Source organism: Mus caroli, unplaced genomic scaffold, assembly GCF_978045245.1.
Source record: "Mus caroli unplaced genomic scaffold, Mus_caroli_1 scaffold_11, whole genome shotgun sequence".
Classification (NCBI taxonomy): domain Eukaryota; kingdom Metazoa; phylum Chordata; class Mammalia; order Rodentia; family Muridae; genus Mus; species Mus caroli.
The window spans coordinates 56,034,299-56,054,884 of record NW_028227266.1 but is presented as its reverse complement, the minus strand read 5'-3'; the positions used below and the strand labels follow the sequence as shown (position 1 = coordinate 56,054,884).

At 47.4% G+C, this 20,586-nt stretch overlaps 1 protein-coding gene and 1 pseudogene across 1 annotated transcript; one reads left to right on the top strand and one right to left on the bottom strand.

Moving 5' to 3' along the window:
* Positions 1–10,509: 10,509 nt before the first annotated feature.
* On the bottom strand, positions 10,510–10,991 carry LOC110301285 (large ribosomal subunit protein eL28 pseudogene; annotated as a pseudogene).
* A 1,990-nt stretch (positions 10,992–12,981) lies between these two features.
* Cyp1a2 (cytochrome P450 family 1 subfamily A member 2) lies at positions 12,982–19,925 on the top strand. The gene is made up of 7 exons (XM_021171666.3): positions 12,982–13,081; positions 14,131–14,966; positions 15,541–15,658; positions 16,344–16,433; positions 16,711–16,834; positions 17,608–17,694; positions 19,181–19,925. The coding sequence occupies exons 2-7, from the start codon at positions 14,139–14,141 to the stop codon at positions 19,473–19,475; spliced, it is 1,542 nt and encodes a 513-aa protein (XP_021027325.1). The 5' UTR covers positions 12,982–13,081; positions 14,131–14,138; the 3' UTR covers positions 19,476–19,925.
* Positions 19,926–20,586: the final 661 nt, after the last annotated feature.

The following is a 20,586-nucleotide window of genomic DNA, read 5'->3' as shown; positions in this document are numbered from 1 at the left end:
GCACTACTTTTGTGTAGATCCCTCTACAGTCACTCTTCCTCCTGTTTCCATTGTCCCTACCAATGCCTTAGCTCCAGGGAGTGGAGGAAATCTGTATTTCACTGCCAGCCGGAAGGCCCAGCTCTGAGGCTTGCAGCCAGGAATGCAGGAAGCCCTACTGTTTTGCTCATGTTCTTTACCAAAAACTTTATTAGCTAATAAAGCCAGTTCCTCTCTTTCTTCTCTGCTGGAGAGATGGATCCCAGAAAGGAAAGGCCCAGTGACCTCTGACAAATGAAATCTGAACCTAAGACCCTGACCTCTTGCTTCCAGGCAATGGTTCTACCAGCTAAGGGAAGCCCTGGGCAACAGGCTCAGGCTTTAAGCAAAGGCCTTCATTTCCCTAGGCCCTGCGCACTGGGGTTATGGGCCTTATACTCACTATCACCAAGACTTGTCTGGGCTAAGGGTCACAATGGAAGAAATGGGCCTCACTAATCCCTCACTAAGTGATGGACAAAAAGTTTGGAGACCTTGACACAGAGCTAATCACCCAACTAAGGCCAAAGTTTATAAGCCTATGCGTGAGAAGCTCTTTGGCTTCCCTAGTAACTGATACCAGGAGCACATTAGGAGGGGAGAGGGCTTTGGGCCAGAGGGAGACAGAGAGCTTGCTAGTCAACCTGACAGAGAAAGAGCTGGGGGTTTTTGGTCAGTACTGCTGAGGGCTAGATAGTGGAAGCCAGGAAACAAGCAATACCCCCTTGCAAAAATCCCCTTCTCTACAAGGAAGGCAGGAGCCACACCCCAAAGAGAGCCTGAGGAGAGCCCAGAGATGTTACCAAATCCAGAGGAAACTGAGGCAGACTCTGGAGAGCTTAGAATAAATGTGAAGAACTTGGGGGAAGATATTGCTGGCATGGTGGGAGACATTGTAGTCTAAAGAGTGAGAAGAAGCCAAATCACTAAGACACAATGATTTTGGTTCCATGAAAAGAAGGAGGAGGAGGAGGAGGAGGAACAGGAAGAAGAGGAAGAAGAGGAATAGGAGGAAGAGGAAGAAGAGGAGGAAGAGGAGGAGGAGAAGGAGGAGGAGGAAGAGGAAGAAGAGGAGGAACAGTAGGAAGAGGAAGAAGAGGAGGAAGAGGAGGAAGAGGAAGAAGAGGGGAGGAAGAGGAGGAGGAGGAGGAAGAGGAGGAGGAAGAGGAAGAGAGGAGGAGGGGGAGGAAGAACATGTCCAAAGAAGGATAACCCTAGAGGAGGTGGCTTGGAGTCACAGGCTGGAGGAGTTGGTTGACTGGAGGATTGGAGGTGCCTTATCACCAGTGCTTCATGATGGTGAGGTACAAACAAGCATCTTTAATGGAAAACAATGTACTTTCTTGAGGGCGGGGGAGTGGCTGGAAGGAGGGGTTGTGTATTCTGGGTAATGGGCACAACACATGACAATGCAGAGGCAGCAGCTGGAGGAATCCTGTGACGTCTCCTCTGGCAGGTGGGAAAGTTACACTAAGTGGAAGACGGTGTGGGAAGACAGGATCACACGCTGAGATGGGGAAACTTGTTTTAAATGCCATGAGAAGTTAACAAGCAGCTCTGAGGGGAATCTAGCATGCAGTTTTACAAAGGTCACTTAGGTGGAAGCATGGAGCACTCATTGGAGAGCTGTGAATCTCAACCACACTTGAAATTCAGGAGAATAAAATGTTCAATATGTCAGTTCTGCTAGCACACTTCACAGCTGTACCAGTCAGACAGCAGAAATAGAAAACCCTTTTGGGGGGGCAGGAAGGATAGCCTGTCAATCTGAGTTTAGTTCCCAAGATAGTCTCATGTAGCTCAGGTAGGCTTGACACCTCCTATGTAACCAAAGATGACCTTGAACGGTGGGTCCTGCCTCCATCTCTCAAGCTTTGGGGTAGCAGGCTTACGTGTGGTTTTATGCAGTGCTGGAGACAGAACCTTCATGCCCGCCAGGCAAACTCTCTACCAAGTGAGCTCTATCCACAGCCCTAAATAAAAATTTTGAGTGACACAGCCTCTAGTTCCTCTAGTTCTTCACTCACAGTAACTTTCAGATTTGCTCTCTCCTCTGCCCATGCCCTATATCTGGCTTAGGGTCAACCACTTACCATCTCCAGGTCTCCATTGAGTCAAGTGAGAAATGAGGTTCAGGTAGTGATAGCAGCTGACGGAGAGATGTCCTGTGTTAACTGGTAGGAGATCCCGGGCTTAGTAACACTAACTATTCTTATTCATCTATATGACCAGAGCAGTATATTCCCTAAGAAGAGCTGTCACCAAGCTCTTGTGCAGGTTCATATACCTGCTTGTGAGTACTAATTAATTTATCAAACCTTTTTCTGAGTGTGTACTGTGTCCTGGTCCCAATATTAGAGACTAAATGTATGGAGAAAAGTTGAAGCTGTGTCAACCTCTTTCTGAGCCAACTTTCCATTCTTATTTTTTTTTTTTTAAGATTTGTTTATTTATTATATGTAAGTGCACTGTCACTGTCTTCAGACATACCAGAAGAGGGCATCCGATCTCATTGTAGCTGGTTATGAGCCACCATGTGGTTGCTGGGATTTGAACTCAGGATCTCTAGGAGAGCAGTCAGCACTCTTAACCACTGAGCCATCTCTCCAGCCCCCAACTTTCCACTCTTACAACAAATACTTGTGTTTATCAGCATAGAGGAGGAAAGAATTTACATGCTCACAGTTTTAGAAATTCAAATCCACAATCAGAATGTCCTGTTGTTTTGGACCTGAGGAGGGGAGAGTATGGCAGAGCAAAATTGCTCACCCTAAAACTAGGAGGTAAAAGGAAAAAAAGATTGGAGATCTAGGGTCTCACAATCCCCTTCAAAGGTGGTTTTTTGGTGACCTAAACCTCCAACAGTGTCACACTTCAAAGTGTTCACCCCTTCTTTATAGCATTGATCAGGGAATCAAACCTCAAACATATGGATCTTTGGAGAACACTCAGATATCTCAAATCAGAGCAAACTCCAAGTTACTCCCAGTCCTGAGGGAAGGCAGGTGATGACAGACGAAGAACTCAGAGGGTCCTGTTTGCTGATGACTGAGAAGGGCATTTAACAAGGAGCAGGAGTTGGGTCAGAAAGGCAGGGTGGAGCTCAACATACAAAGACTGTGGAAGTGTTCCTCCTCTCTTGCTCTGTGGTGCTTAGCACAGTGTTGGACGCAGCCCCTTACCTCTAAATTCAGATCCCTTGAACCAATGCAAAGAGTTAGGTGTGGACTGGGGAGATGTCTCAGTGGATAAAGTGTTTGCCACACAAGTATGAATACCTAAGTTCAGATCCCAGAAACGCACGCAAAGCTAGACTCTGCAGCAGGTGTCTAATTCCTGAGCTCCTACTGCTGATGAGTGTTGGAGTCAGAAAAATCCTGGAAGCTCAAGGGTCAGAGGTCCAGTCGTGAGCAGTGGTGAATAACAATAGACCTTGTCTCGTAAAAGATGGAGACTGAGAACTGAAACCCGAGCTGGACTCTGACCTATGGCGAAGACATGCCCACATTCATGCACATGAATACTCACGCAGCATACACACAGAAACACTTCTAAATACATTTTAGAAGTGCATTTTAAAGGCCGGGAATGGTGGCATATACCTGTAACCCAAACCCTGCGGGGGAGGGGACAGATGGATCCTTGGAGCTCACTGCCATCCCATCTAGCCAAACCATTGACTTTCAGGGTCACTGAGAGACTCCCTCAGAAAATAAAGGTAGGACCAGGTGCACACCTTTAGTCCCAGTACTCAGAAGGTGGAGACAGACAGATCTCCATGACTTGGAGGACAACCAGGACTGCATAGTAAGACCTTTTCTCCAAAACAACAACAACAACAACAACAACAATAACAAAACCCAAGAAACAACTATTCCTTGGCTGGAAGACTCAGCATTAATTGCCACATGGCAGCTCACACCCATCTGAAGCTCCAGTTCCAGGGAATCTGATGGCCTCTGCAGGCCTCCATGCACACCGGGCACACATGTGATACACATACATACATGCAAGCAAAACATCCATATGCATAAAATAAAATGTAAAGGTCTGAAGGATTGGTCAATAGCTCAGAGCACTAGTTATTCTTCCAGAGGGCCCAGGTTCAATTCCCAGCACCTACATGAAGGCTCTAAATCAACAATAATTCTAGTCCCAGGGGATCTAAAATCCTCTCTGGTCTCCAGACATATATGCAGGCCTCTGCATCAGCTCCTGCCTCCAGGTTCCAGCCCTGCTTGAGTTCCTGTCCTGACTTCCTCCAATGATGGATTGTAATCAGGAAGTGTAAGCCAAATAAACCCTTTCCTACCAAACCTGCTTTTCAGTCATGGTATTTCATCACAGCAATTAAACCCTGACTAAGACACACATAAAATAAAAATTTTCAATATTTGAAAAAAATTTTAAATAATAAAGATTGCTAGATGTGATAGGCCACACCTTTAATCTCAGCACTTGAGAGATAGAGGTAGTTGAATCTCTGTGGGTTCAAGTCTAGCCTAGACTACATAGTGAGTTCAGGATACCCAGGACTATGTAGAGAGACCCTGTCTCAACGTGGTGGAGCCAGGCATAGTGGCTTACACCTTTAATCCCAGTATTTAGAAGAAAGAAGCAGACTGTTCATTAAGGCCAACCTGGTCTATATGGCAACTTTTGGGCCAGCCAGAGATATGCAGTGAGACTCTCAAAAGCTAAATAAAATGAATGTGTAAAAGTTGGAGCTAGGGGCTGGAGAAATGGCTCAACAGTTAAGAGTACTAACTGCTCTTCCAGAGGTCCTGAGTTCAATTCCCAGAAACCCCATGGTGGCTCTAATCCCATCTGTAAAGGGATCTGATGCCCTCTTCTGATGTGTCTGATGAGAGTGACAGTACACTCATATACATAAAATAAATAAATCTTCTAAAACAAATTTGTGGCTAGAGAGACGTCTCAGCAGTTAGAGAGTGTTTACTGCTCTTGCTGAGGACCCAAGTTCAGTTCCCAGAGCCCACATGAATGTCACAGGGTTCTGCAACTCCAGTTCCAGGGGATATGGACTCTGAGAGGTCCTGAATGCAATGTGGTGTGCACACACTCGTGCCAGCAAGTGCATATAACACAACATAAATAATAAAGGAAGATATTTTTCAAAAGCCAGACCAAGTTAAGCCATACAATTAGAAGTCAACATTGTAGCTACTTTGGAGGGCCAGGGGGACATGCAGGGGATTCTGGGGTCTGGCGACATTCTACCTTCTGACCTAGAAGTCACCAGTTCAGGTTGTCAGGTTTGTAAAGATGCACTGAAGCCAGGCATTAGAGCTATGTGCCTATAATTCCAGTATTCATGGGCCCTAGGCAGGAGGCTCTTGCGTTCTAGGCTAGCCTGGACTAGATTGTAGAGAGCAAAGTAAGCCCCGAGTGAGTAAAGTCCTGAGTGAATGTGTGATATCGACGTGGTGCAGCCGTGCTGAGCACCCCAGAGCCTCAGGCCCATGGGGAACACGGCAAAGCCTTCTCCCTTGAGCTGAGACTCAGAGGCAAAGCCTTTTCTTCTGATCTGTGTGTAGATATTGTTGGTGTGTGCAAAAAATGTCCATCACAGCTTTCTCCCTCTAGATATTTACAGTATGAAGACTCCTCCCCTACAGAAACTACTACTACTGAGATTAGCTAAACCTGTCTCCTTGATCTAGCTGTGTACCATAAACTCCACCTCCTTGTTTATCTCTACATGATAACCCCACGTCCTTGTTCAGCTACTGCAAAATCCCACCTCTCCATTCAACTCTATATAGTAAACGCACTGAACTCTAGGGTACTCCAGTTTCTCCATTTGAGAGCCCAACTCTCCTGTGCTTGCTCTCTCTGTGTCTCTCTCTCTGTCTCTGTCTCTCTCTCCCTCCCTCCCTCCCTTGCTTCCTCCTCTCTCTGTTTGTCTCCCCCTCCCCCACCTCCCCTGTGTGTGTGCATGTGTGTATGTGCGTGTGTGCCTGTCTGTGTGCTGTCTTCTGGCTGTCTTTTCTTCACTCCCTTGCTTCCCCAGTCATATTCAAAATCCTGGAGTTATACATGGACACTGCATTATATATAGCGAGACTGTCTCAAAGTAAAACAAAACAAAACAATTCACCGAGCTAGCTATGATATGTGCACTTTTCTTCACTGTAGAATTTTGGTTTTGAGACATACTCTCACGTAGCCCAGGCTGGTCTCTAACTCCCTATGTATCTGGACATGATCTTGAACTTCTAATCTTCCTGGATGCCCCTCCCAAGTGCTAGGCTTATAGGCATGTGTCACCATGCTCAGTTGACAAAATGCTAAGAATCAAACCAGGTCCTGGTGCATGGTGGGTAAGTTTTCTACCAACTGAGCTACATCCCTGCCCTCTTGTAGTTTACTTTTAAAAAACAAAAGCTAAACAAAAGCTATCTGTCATAGATAAGTGTCCAAATATTTATATATGCTCCCCACTTCCTGGGTGTAGCCTGTGCTCAGTGACTTCTTTCAAAGGATGCCAAACGGAAAGAGGGGAGATGACTTAAAATGGGTGAAATTACTTCTCAGCCTGTTTATTCTGGAGAGACTTGCCAGGCTCTGTTCAGCCAACCAAAGTCACAAAGACACTGCTTAGTCACATTAGAATCATTTTACCTTTCAGATCCTTTTACCAACAACCCCCCAACCACAGGCTTGTAGGAAGAAAACCCCAGACCAATTCTAGCAGAGAGATATACTGTAAACACTTGGCCCAGGCTCCTGAGAATTAACAAAATCGTCAAAACCAAGGATAGCCGGAGAAGCCTGCCACAGCCAAGAGTCTAAAGATCACCTGGAGTCCCAAAGGGGATCCTGAAACAAATAAGAACATTAAATAAAAATGAATAACATCTAGGAGCTGGACAGATGGCTCAGTGGTTAAGAGCACTGGCTGCTCTTCTAAAGGACCCTAGTTCCCCAGCCCCACCCACATCTTGGCTCATTACTGCCTATAATTCCAGTCTGAAGGGAATTTGATGCCCCCTTCTGGCCCCCCTGAGTGCTGCACCCATGTGATCCACAAACATGCATGAAGGCAAAACATTCACACATGCTTATAATAAGATAAAAATAATTTTTGTTTGTTTAACTTTGTATTGGTTCTTTATGAATTTCACATCATGCACCCCAATCCCACCCATCTCTTTGTTCCCTTGTACTCACTCTATGCCCTTCCACTTCCTCCCAAAAGAAAAAAAAATCTTGTGGAAGTTGTAGTGAGTCATTGGTCTGGTTCAAGGCCTCTGGCTTCTGCTACACTATCAGTACTGGACCTCACTGAGACTCCTCTCAGATACCCTGCTGTTGCTCTGTGTCATAGTGATTCTGCACATTTGGACCTGTAGAAGCAGTCCCTTCATGTGCTCCGGCAGTTCATAGATGAGGTAGATGTTGGTGTGGGACAACTCAAAGTCCTGGATCTGGGCCTGGGAGGTATCTGCGCTGGTCAGCCTGGCAACTCTCCTGTACCCACACCACTGGGGCAAGCGCTCCAACACTGCCCTGGCTAGCTCATCCAATGCTGCAGTCAGCAAGAGGCAGAGCCAGCTCTTCCACTCTCATGACCTCAGGGCCAACTCTCCCACCTGCCATAGGTGGTGAGGAACAAGGGCATCTCTCCCTCATCCATACCACTGGTCACTGCATGACCAATGAGTCTCAGGGCTAGATCTCCTACATTCACAACCTTGGGGCTGACTCACCCACAACTCCAAAACCAGGGTCAGCTCTACTGTGCTCCGTGGGTCCGGGGGCTGCTCTTCTGAGTACTGAATCTGGTGAGGGGCAGGGACCCCTCTCTTGCTCTCACCCTCCAGGCTAGCTCTCCTACAATACCTAGGCAAGGGATAGGGCCAGTTAGGCACAGCCCTCAGACATCAACATGGCTCTCAGTGGCAGTTGAGACCAGGGACATCCACCTGGCCTTGGGTGGTAACAGACCTTGTTACTGCAGGGCCACTGTGGCAGCACAGGCCAGGATATCACCATGGCTTGGGTGGCGTCACATCTGCTGTTCCTCACTACCCTTGAGTCTCCAGTTCTTCCTCCCTTCATTGTACACACATCCTTCTGCTTCTCTTTCTCTTCCATCTCCCCATCACTCACTTGCTCCGTGGGGCCTCTGGATATCTGGGATTGCCTCATGAGTGGTCTCAGGAGTGCTATACCCTGCCCAGGCTAACTGCCACCAGGTGGAGATTGTCTTGAGTGTGGTTGGCCTGCATGGGCCTTCGAGGCACCAGACTGGTAGTCATCTTGGACTCATGCTCTGCCCTGGTCGTGTGGCACCAGGTGAGTTGTGTAGTTTGTTGTGGTTTTTTTTTTTTTTTCAAAGCACATCTGGATGTATGAAGTAACACATACCTTTAAATGTTTTGTAAGCACATCTGTAGCTGTAGGGATATATAGTGACATACACACATTTAATCCCAGCACTGTGGAGGCAGAGACAGCAGATCTCTATGAATTGAAGGCTAGCCTGGTCTACATAGTGAATTCAGATCAGCCAAGGGTACATAGACAGATTTTGTCTCATAAAAAAATGGAGGAGAGGCATCTAAAGAGAATAAGCCATAAGCTTTACTCAATAAGAAAGAAGAAAACGGCCGGGCGTGGTGGCACGCGCCTTTAATCCCAGCACTCGGGAGGCAGAGGCAGGTGGATCTCTGAGTTCAAGGCCAGCCTGGTCTACAAAGTGACAGGACAGCCAGGGCTACAGAGAAACCCTGTCTCAAAAAACAAAAACAAAAAACAAAAAAACAAACAAAAAAAAGAAAACGAATTTGTATAAAACCTAGCCTAATTTTCAGGTTGACCCTTTTAATTGAGGGAGCTGAACCCAGTAAGACAGGAAACGGTGCTCCTTCCTTCCCAGCTGCCTTCAAACAGCTTTGTGACTGCAGAGTCTTTTTTTTTTTTTTATTATATGTAAGTACACTGTAGCTGTCTTCAGACACTCCAGAAGAGGGCGCCAGATCTCGTTACAGATGGTTGTGAGCCACCATGTGGTTGCTGGGATTTGAACTCTGGACCTTCGGAAGAGCAGTCGGGTGCTCTTACCCACTGAGCCATCTCACCAGCCCCAGACTGCAGAGTCTTAATCCTTAACACTTGCAGAAGTTAATCCTGAAGCTTAGTGTGTGTGTGTATGTGTGTGTGTGTGTGTGTGTGTGTGTGTGTGTGTGTGTGTGTACAGAGTTTCTCTCTGTAATCCTGGAACTCCATCTGTAGACCAAGCTGGTCTTGAACTCACAGAAATCCACCTCTGCCTCCTGAGCGCCCACCACCTGGCTGCTGCCACCACCGCAACCTCTGACACCACCCAATATCTTAAAATTGTAGTTATCTATTGTGTGTGAGACAGACAGAAAGAGAGGTAGGTCAAGAGAATACACATTTGTTAAGATGTACATGTGCCAAGGCACACATGGAGATCAGAGGACATTCTTTCCACCACGTGAGTCCTGGGGATCCAACTCAGGTCATCAGGCTTGGTGCGTGCAGGCACCTTTACTCACTGAGCCATCTCAACAGTCCCAAAATGTAGGCTTTTGTTTTTAAACAGAACCAATTGAAAGAAGGTTGCAGGCATCATGAAACTTCACCCCTAAAGCACACAGCATTAATGTCCTAAGAACAAGACTATCTTCCTACATGTGGTTTCAATGAGAATGGCCCCCCATAGCTCATACACTTGAATGTTTGGTCCCCCTGTAAGTGGAACTGCTTGGGAAGAATTAGAAGGTGTGGCCTTGTTGGAGGAGATGTGGCCTTGGAGGATGTGTGTCACTGGGGGTGGGCTTTGAGGTCTCAAAACCCCATACCAGGCCCCATCTTTTTTTTTTTTTTTTTTTTTTTAGATTTTATTTATTTATTATATGTGAGTACACTGTAGCTGTCTTCAGACACCCCAGAAGAGGGCGTCAGATCTCATATCAGGTGGTTGTGATGGTTGTGAGCCACCATGTGGTTGCTAGGATTTGAACTCAGGACCTTCGGAAGAGCAGTTGAGAGTTCTTACCCGCTGAGCCATCTCACCAGCCCCCAACCAGGCCCCATCTTGATCTCTCTGTCTGTGGCCTGAGGATCTGGATGCAAAGCTCTGGGCTACTGCTCCAGCACCATGCTTGTCTGCTTTCAGCTATGATGATGATGAACTAACTCTCTGAAACTGTGACCAAGCTCACAATAAATGTTTCATTTTATAAGCGTTACCTTGGTCATGGTATCTCCTTACAGAACCAGAACAGTAACTACGGTATCATGTAAGCACAACTGCATGTCACATCTGAGAAAATCGGTGTTCATTTGAGAATGTCATTTAAGCTCCATGTTCAGACCATGTCCTTGAATCACCAGTTATCTCTCCAAAAATGCCTTCAGTAGCTTTCAAAAATTGCTTTTTGTTAAAAATAGAATCCAATCAAGTTCACATATTGCATTTGGTTGTTTTTGGGGGGGGGAAGTCAGTGGACTCTTTATTGCTTCGGGGGTGCGGGGCTCAGGAGCTCTTGGTGGGGCGGGTCCGTTTCCTCTTCACCACCACAGGCTTCTGGCTTCGAAGGATGGCACTGGCCCTGCGGATGGCCGCCATACGAAGATCAGGGCGGTACTTGTTCTTTCGGATCATGTGTCTGATGCTGCTGAGGGTAGTCCGAGCATTCTTGTTGATGGTGGTCCTCACATAAGAAGTGGCAGGTTTTCGCTGACCGGATCTGCGTTTCATAACTACCACGACCCCTTTGCCATCGGCCGCCGGCTCCACTCCGATGGTCTTGCGGTGAATTAGCCCGTTGTAGCGGAAGGAGTTTCGGGCCTTCAGATTATTTGGTTCCGTGCTGTAAGTCTGCTTATTCCTCTTGATCAAGAAACTGGAGCAGTTCCGGACGACCATCCACTGCAGATGCACGGACATGGCGGCGGCTCCTCTCCCTACGGCGGCCGGAGACGAAATTTGTTTTTTTTTTTAAGGGTCTTATAATGTAGCCCTGGCTGTCCTGGAATTTACTCTGTAGACTACGCTGACCTTGAATTCATAGAAATCCAGCTGCCTTTGCCTCCCAAGTGCTGGGATTAGAGATGTGTGCCACCATACCCAACCCTGCATTAGCTTTTAATTCTTTTGTTTCTTGTTCCTGGAACCTGTCTGGTTTATTTGGATTTTTTTTTCTCCTCCAATAGTGTTGATCAGAAGAGTCCAAGCCAATTGTCATAAAGAGAAATCCATGCTACGAATATTCTTTCTTTAAAAAAAATAAATTTCTTTACTTTTATTTTATGTACATTAGTGTTTGGGGGTTTTTGTTTTTGTTTTTTGGGTTTTGTTTGTTTGTTTGTTTGTTGTTGTTCTTTTCTTTTTAATATTTTTATTATAAGTAAGTACACTGTAGCTGTCAGATGCACCAGAAGAGGGCGTCAGATCTCATATCAGGTGGTTGTGAACCACCATGTGGTTGCTAGGATTTGAACTCAGGACCTTTGGAAGAGCAGTCAGTGCTCTTACCCGCTGAGCCATCTCACCAGCCCTGTTGTTCTTTTCAAGACAGAGTTTCTCTGTGTAGCCCTGGCTGTCCTGGAACTCACTCTGTAGAGCAGGCTGTCCTTGAACTCAGAAATCTGTCTGCCTCTGCCTCCCAAGTGCTGGGTGTTTTGACTGCACATATGTCTGTGTGAGGGTGTCAGGTCCCCTGGAACGGGAATTACAGACCATTGTGAGTTGGCATGTGGGTGGTGGGAATTGAACCCTCTGGAAGAGCAGTCAGTGCTCTTTACCTTTCTCTCCGGTCCCCATGAGTTGTCTTTATTGGCTTTTAATTCCTTACCATCTTCCACAAGAGGGAGGGTGCAGAGAGAGCCTCCCTTTAGAATACAAAATTCTAAAGAAAATAAAAGTTGGGAGAGGAGTCAAGACCTAATTCAGTGGCAGAGTCCTCATCAAGTATGTTTGTGGATGTAGGTTCAGGTATGCACACACACACACACACACACACGGGTGTGGGGTGTGACGAGGTAGCTACAACATACATGTGATGGTTAATCTCCAGTGTCATCTTGATGGGATTTAGAATCACCTAGAAGATGGTCCTTGGGGCATACCTTTCCTGAAAGGTTACTGAGGAGGGAAAGCCCAGCCTGAGTGTGGGCTATACCATCCCTAGGCTGTAGTCCCTGGTTAACAACAACAACAAAAGACTCTAGTACCAGCAGTCCTCTCTGTCTCTCTGTCTCTCTCTCTCTCTCTCTGTCTCTCTCTGTCTCTCTCTGTCTCTCTGTCTGTCTCTCTCTCTCTCTCTCTCTCTCTCTCTCTCTCTCTCTCTCTCTCTCTGTGTGTGTATGTGTATGTGTGTGTATGTGTGTGTGTCTTTCCTGACTGTAGATGCCATGTGACCAGCTAACTGCAGATGCCATGTGACCAGCCACTTCACATTCCTTCTGTTGCAACTCCTCTGCCACAATGGACTATACCCCAAAAGCATGAGCCAAAATAGTCCTTCCTTCCTCCCTCCCTTTCTTCCTCCCTCCCTTCCTTCCCTTCCTTTTGTCAGGTAGATTGTTAATTCCAGAAAAGTCAGGAGTACAATGCATCTACCTATCTGCCTCCGTGGAGAGCATGAGCTGCCCTGGTTGGCCTGGGGGCTAGGCATGTCCATTCTCATGGGTGGAGAAGAGGTTATATCTGTTCATCCGCCTGATTTTTACACCCTGAACCCTGCCCTGTCTTTGAAAGAAGTGTATTCTTTCAAAGAAATATACCCTGGCCCCTAAAATGTCATATTTTTTTATCTCCATGAATATTTATCTCCATGGACCCCAAGCCACTTCTGACCCCAAGTGGAAGGTGGAGCTGAGGAGCCATGGCTTGAAGCCAAGAATTGATCCTTTCAGCTTTGTGCGGTATCCAGCTTTGATATCAAGTGACCTGAGCACCTGAGCCAGTCCAGTGTGGGTGGTGTTATAAAAGGCCCCTCATCGGAACCCAGAAGTCCTGGACTGACTCCCACAACTCTGCCAGTCTCCAGCCCCTGCCCTTCAGGTACGTCTGTGTGTCTTTCCAGATCACGAGACCTGCTTCTATTTCCTAAATGCTATTATGATGGAGAAACGGGGACCCTGTGGGAAGTGAAGGAAATCTGAGAGGTCTAAGGTTTTGCTTCTTAATTCTCAGCCCTGGACCTTTGCACCTCCGTGTGTATGTTTATATGTATGTGTGTGTATTTCTGTCTGGTCTGGTCTGTCTGTCTGAACAGCACAGCTTATGTGTGGAGCTCAGAGACAACTTTCAGGAATCAGTTCTTTCTTTCCACCACATCAATTCCAGGGATCACACTCAAGTCATCAGGCTTTCAGCAAGTGCTTTAACCCCTGAGCCATCTCACCAGCCCATTATCTTTAGTTAAACAGTGTCAACCAGGCTTTTTCTGAGGACAGTTGCCTGGAGTAAAGAGGTAGGGAAAGAATGCCCACCTGGCATTGGACAGCCCCGGACCTAAAGGTAGCCCACTTCAGCCTCTAAGTATAGAGGTAAGTGAAGACTCACTTTTGGAGGAGGTACCTCTGCTGGGTGTTGTTAGAGTGTTACAGAGAAAGGAGGATATCACAGGTCATTGATATCATCCCAGGAACAGTGGCTTCCTGTCGCTTGGGCAAGGAGGCATCTTCTATTCCTTGGGTCTGTGGAGGGCACCACCAGTGTGTTGGACCCTCTGGCAGAAAGTGGTGCAAACTCTGTTACTGTGGCTGTTGAGGAGATGCTTCTAGCATCATGGTTTTGGAGTGGTCACTTGCATCCACGCCAGTCTCAGAATTGGAAATGAGAGAGGTAGACAGAACAGCCTGGGATGGAAATCCAGACACTAAAGTTGTAAATGCAAGGCTCCTTCCCAGCCCTTGGCTTTTGGGATGGGGGGTAAGGGCAAATCCCTGAAAGAACAAGACACGCGACAGGTATATTCACTTTTCTGATGCGTGGCTGAAAGCCAAGCCCAGGATGTATGTCAACACCTACTGAATGAGTGAACGAAAGGATAAATGGAAGGCTCAGAATCCATCCCCAACCACTCCATCTTTCCATTTCCCCTGCAGTGGTACAGATGGCGTTCTCCCAGTACATCTCCTTAGCCCCGGAGCTGCTACTGGCCACTGCCATCTTCTGTTTAGTGTTCTGGGTGGTCAGAGCCACAAGGACCCAGGTTCCCAAAGGCCTGAAAAATCCACCCGGACCTTGGGGCTTGCCCTTCATTGGGCACATGCTGACCGTGGGGAAGAACCCACACCTGTCACTGACACGGCTGAGTCAGCAGTATGGGGACGTGCTGCAGATCCGCATCGGCTCCACTCCTGTGGTGGTGCTGAGCGGCCTGAACACCATCAAGCAGGCCCTGGTGAGGCAAGGAGATGACTTCAAGGGCCGGCCAGATCTCTACAGCTTCACACTTATCACTAACGGCAAGAGCATGACTTTCAACCCAGACTCTGGACCCGTGTGGGCTGCCCGCCGGCGCCTGGCCCAGGATGCCCTGAAAAGCTTCTCCATAGCCTCGGACCCGACGTCAGCATCCTCTTGCTACTTGGAGGAGCACGTGAGCAAGGAGGCTAACCATCTCATCAGCAAGCTTCAGAAGGTGATGGCAGAGGTTGGCCACTTCGAACCAGTCAACCAGGTGGTGGAATCGGTGGCTAACGTCATTGGTGCCATGTGCTTTGGGAAGAACTTCCCCCGGAAGAGCGAGGAGATGCTGAACATCGTGAATAACAGCAGGGACTTTGTGGAGAATGTCACCTCAGGGAATGCAGTGGACTTCTTCCCGATCCTGCGCTACCTGCCCAACCCGGCCCTCAAGAGGTTTAAGACCTTCAACGATAACTTTGTGCTGTTCCTGCAGAAAACAGTCCAGGAGCACTACCAAGACTTCAACAAGGTGAGACTGGGAGGCAGGCTGTAACCCACATCACCGCCAGAGAAACGCCCTCTGGAGTCCTACTCCCAGGTACTCGCCGTGTGCAGCGGCGACCTTGGGAAGCTCTGGGCCCTTAGCAACTATGACCTGAAGCCTTTCCTTCTTCCTTACAGCTCGCCTCTGGGGACTGTTCCAAGCCCCAGAAAGTGGAGGCATGTGATGGAGCCTTGGCGAGCTTTGCAATGGGGGTGGGGGTGGGGTTCACTAAGTTAAAGGCAATTTATTGTTCTGCAGGAAAATGAACCTCAACAGAGGCTACGTAAACTCCAGCTTTGTGTCACTTTCTTCCCTGTGTTCACCCTACCTCTTCCTCCTCTGAAACCTGAGCCCTGGGGTTATGGGAAAGAAGGGTCAGGGCTACATGAAATGACTACACTCTATTTAGGGCTGATGCTAGTTCAAAAATCTGAGCTCCAGCCCAGGGCCTGGAGGCCATGGCAGTTCCCAGACCCCCGGGACATATCAAATGGGATGGGCAAGGTTGGGCATTTGGCCCTGGAAGTGCCAAAGTTACCCTGAACTTATGTCCTCTTAGAACAGTATCCAAGACATCACAAGTGCCCTGTTCAAGCATAGCGAGAACTACAAAGACAATGGCGGTCTCATCCCTGAGGAGAAGATTGTCAACATTGTCAATGACATCTTTGGAGCTGGTAGGAGCCACCTTTCTGCCCCTCCATCCACCAATTGCTATTTACCCATATACAACCTCATCAACCACATCAGGTGACACACAACAGACTCCTGCCCTAAGATCAAGGTGTGACCTCACGCTGTGCCACCAACTCCTAGAAGTAACTCAACTAAGTCCCTGTCCTTTGGAGGTCTGGGTTTACCCACGGGGAAAGAGTAAGAGTTCCATAACTAGAAGTCCAGGCTTATAAGCCCAGCTGCTGACTAGAAACAAGTTGTCTATTGGGTTTTGTTTGGTTTGGTTTCTGATTTGGTTGGTTTTGACTTATTACGTTTGAGACTAGGTTTCACCTCGAAATCCCAGGCTGGCCTCAAACTTACTACAGTTCTCCTGCCTCTGACTCTGTAGTGTTGGGATTCTAGATATAAGCCATCATGTTCAGCTTTTAAGATTCTGCTGAAGACTCAGTCCTTCCCTCAGGGTAGACAGGATGGGAGCCAGAGAGAGAGAGACAGACAGACAGACAGACAGACAGACAGACAGACAGACAGAGAAACAGACAGAGACAGAGACAGAGACAGAGAAGGCTTGCTCCATTTATGCTAGTGCTTGGTAAAAACAAACAAACAAACAAACAAAAAAAACCCAAAGAGTTTTCCTTCTGTCCATTTCTCTTCCCCTTCACCCTCCCCCCTGCTGCCCAGGCTTTGACACAGTCACCACAGCCATCACCTGGAGCATTTTGCTACTTGTGACACATCCCAATGTGCAGAGGAAGATCCATGAGGAGCTGGGTACGTACTGTCCCCAACCCTAGAGTCAGAGAAGCCTTGAGGCTCTGGGTCACTTGACCCACAAATACATTAATACATGTTTATGTGCCCACGATGAGTAAGCCCTAGGCATATGGCATGCCCCACTTATCCAAATACATTGTTGGGTGGGGGGACTGTGGGGAGTCTCAGAAACGTGAGTAAACAGTACAACACAGACAGAGTGATACTAGTACAACAGGGACCCAAGTGCATGCAGCAGACAGAACATCCCATGAGGTCTGCTCGTGCTTTACAGACACGGTGGTTGGCAGGGATCGGCAACCACGGCTTTCTGACCGTCCCCAGCTGCCATATCTGGAGGCCTTCATCCTGGAGATCTACCGATACACATCCTTTGTCCCCTTCACCATCCCACACAGGTAATGACCCTGTTCTGTGCCCCTCAAATTTTCATACTTTCCTCTACCCAACTTCCCAGCTCTGGCCCCAACTCAGGATCCATCTCATTCCTGAAATGTGTCCTTAGCTCCTGATCTCAGTTTCTGGTCTGCCCCATCCAGTCCAGTCCCCCCATGGCCCCAGCTGTCACTTACTCACCTCCACTTGTATTTACTCCCTATGGACATCTTCTTCAGCCAGTCCCTCCTCACTATCCCTCACAAGGGTAATCCAGCCACCTGCCAACTTGGCTTAAACTTGACCTTCTGCCTGGAAAGACTTCTAACCAAATATCTGGCTCCCAAATTCTACTCTAGCCCAACACCAGTCCTGACTCATGTACTCTTCCATGTGAGCTCCTTTGGGCTCACAAATCCTCTGAGGATTTGTAGAACTTTCAGGCCCATGTTCCCTGATTGTAAGAGCAAACATTTAGCTCAGCTCATACTCAAATCTAGTTGCTTCTTATACAAAAGGCTGCAGATTCTTCGGGGCAAGCCCCATCCCTGATTTCTTAGGTTCAGACTGCCCCAGTGCACCTCTGAGCACAAAGACAGTCTACTAAACAAATGTCCAAGAGCAGGATCCCAAAAAAGGAAAGGCAGTTGCCCCATATTCCATGACCCTCACATATTTCCCAGTACTGGGTTTGGAGACCGTGATAGTCAGACACTGGGATGAAGTGGAGGAAGGAACAAGCCATATCTCAGCTTTTTCAAGCCCTGAGCTGGACATAGCTGTCTTCTTTCCTCAGCACAACGAGGGACACCTCACTGAATGGCTTCCACATTCCCAAGGAGCGCTGTATCTACATAAACCAGTGGCAGGTCAACCATGATGAGTGAGTACATAGCCCTCAGGGGGGAAAGGGCACACTCTGCAGTAGAAAGGTTGTCCGTCTGTCCCTTCAGAAAGTGCTTATAAAAGGAACGCCTCATTGCTAGATAGTCTATTCTAAGTGACAAAACTTAGACCCTGTTTCACAAACTTCAGTGTACAGAACTTAACTAGGTATGTGATTTGGGTGGCAAATGTCTGTAATCCAGCCTACTCAGGAGGAGACTGAGGCAGGAGAATTACAATGAGTTCAAGGCCAGTGTGAGCTTCTTGATAAGTTTTAGGCTAGTATAGGTTCCATACCTGTTGAAAGAGAGAAAGGAAGGAAGGAAGGAAGGAAGGAAGGAAGGAAGGAAGGAAGGAAGGAAGGAAGGGAGGGAGGGAGGGAGGGATGTAGAGGGAGGAAGGGAAGGAAGAAAGGAAAGAAGGAAGAAAGGAAAGGAAGGGGAAATTAACTAGGAAGTTTCCTCATGCCCTAAGGTTCCAGACTGATAGATAACAAGGATACCCCAAATGATTTATGGGAATCGTCTAATGACCTCCTTGGAAAAGTCCACTCTAAATTGTAGGTAGGAGATCCCTCCAAACCAGGACATACTGAACATGAGAACACCATCTGTATTTGTATTGTCAACTTTCAGACAGAAAAATGAGCATAGGCTGAGCGTGCAGTGAGCTCCCGTGCTGCTGGGCTAGTGGGAAGGGAAGGGAGAGAGACATGTCTTCCTTCTTTCAATAGCTCACTGGTAGTGTATGTGATATGGAAGGCCCTCACCAAAAAAAAAAAAGGGGGGGGAACTAAACGAATATTAAAACCACCGCTCTCTTGGACCATGGAAATGGTTCATTAGGTAAGGGGTGTGCTGCCACACCTAACACCCAAAGCTCAATCCCCAGGCCCCACATACGAGAAGGTGAGAAGTGACCTTTACAAGTTGTCCTCTGTCCTCTGCATGTGCACACAAGTAAATAAATAAGAAATAAGTTAAAAATTAAAAAACAATCACAATCCACTATCTTTTTTATTCTTCTGTTATATATTATATCCCAACTGCAGTTCCCCCCCCTTCCCTGTCTTTCCCCCTACCTCCCCTCTTCCACAAATTCCCCTCCCCCAAAATCTACTATTTTTAAAGTTGATCATTTTAGATTGAATTTTATTTTTTTTAAATAATCATTGGTATGGCTGGAGGTGCAGCTCTTTGGTAGAGTGCCCACCTACCATGCCCAAGGCCCTGGGTTCCATCCAAAGCACCGGGTGTGGTACCATATGCTTGAAATCCCAGCACTTGGGAGGTAGAGGCAGAAGGGTCAGAGTTTCATACAAGGTGAGCCTGGGGTTACAAATGGCATTCAAGGCCAACTTTCGGTGCATGAGACCCAGTCTCAAAACTAACACAAAAGGAACACAAAGGAAAGGAAATCAACAGAAAAGTTGGTACTTTCCCCACAGAGCCCACAAGCTCAGGTCCCATCTGTTCCTCCTGCAGGAAGCAGTGGAAAGACCCCTTTGTGTTCCGCCCAGAGCGGTTTCTTATCAATAACAACTCGGCCATCGACAAGACCCAGAGTGAGAAGGTGATGCTCTTCGGCTTGGGAAAGCGCCGGTGCATTGGGGAGATCCCAGCCAAGTGGGAAGTCTTCCTCTTCTTAGCCATCCTACTGCAGCAGCTGGAGTTCAGTGTGCCACCGGGTGTGAAGGTGGACCTGACACCCAACTATGGGCTGACCATGAAGCCCGGGACCTGTGAACACGTCCAGGCATGGCCACGCTTTTCCAAGTGAAGATTGTCGAGGCATCGGTGGGGCCGTCACCCTTGTTTCTTTTCCTTTAAAAAAAAAAAAGCCGGGCGTGGTGGCGCACGCCTTTAATCCCAGCACTCGGGAGGCAGAGGCAGGCGGATTTCTGAGTTCGAGGCCAGCCTGGTCTACAAAATGAGTGCCAGGACAGCCAGGGCTACACAGAGAAACCCTGTCTCGAAAAAACCAAAAAAAATAAAAATAAAAAAATAACAGCTTTTTTTTTTTTGAGATACAATTCTTTCCCCATTTAATTCATCTCCAAGCAATTTTACAATAGTGTCTATCATGTTCACCCCATAACCCATACTCATTATGACTTATGATTTAAGATTCCTCCTACCCTGTCTTGCTTGCCACACCTCATGCTAATCTAGTTTTTGACTCAGTAGATTTGCCTACTCTGGCTGTTTCATATAAATCCTATGAATTATGGTCTGTGACTGGCTCTTTTCAGTTAACACGGTTCTTTCCAGGTTCATGCTGTCATGCAGGTTCATAGGCCTTGCTTTCGTGAATCCTGGGACTCAAAACAGCCCTCAAGTCTGTTTTCTCATAGTCACGGTGGCCATTTAGTTTACTGCTTTCTCCTCCTGCTGTTCTTCTAGGAGCTAAGTCTTTGGACACTTGAAAGGGACAGAGAGGAAGGAATGCAGACTGTGATAGGTAGGTAGCTCCTATGTCCTATCCTCAAGTAGAAGGTGTGACTTCTCATGGTCTTCAAATGTATTCAAGTTCACTGGACAGTGAAAATAGGGACCTGAGGAGATGACTCTGGGTAAAAGCAATTGCTGTGCAAGCATGATGACCTAAGTTCGAATCCCAAGCACCCATGTAAAACAGAGACATGGCCATACCTGCCTGCAAACCCAAAGCTATGGAGCAGAGATAAGTAGATCCCAGGAAGCTTACTAGCTAGCCTAGCCACCCAGCTAGCTCCAGAGTCAATGAGAAACCCTGTCTTAGAGGAACAAGGCAGAGAATGATAGAGGAAGAAACCTCACACGCTCCTCTGGACTCTGAATGCATGTGCATGAGTTGGGCATGCACACTCCAACATACATGTGCACATGCACACAACACAACACACCCACAC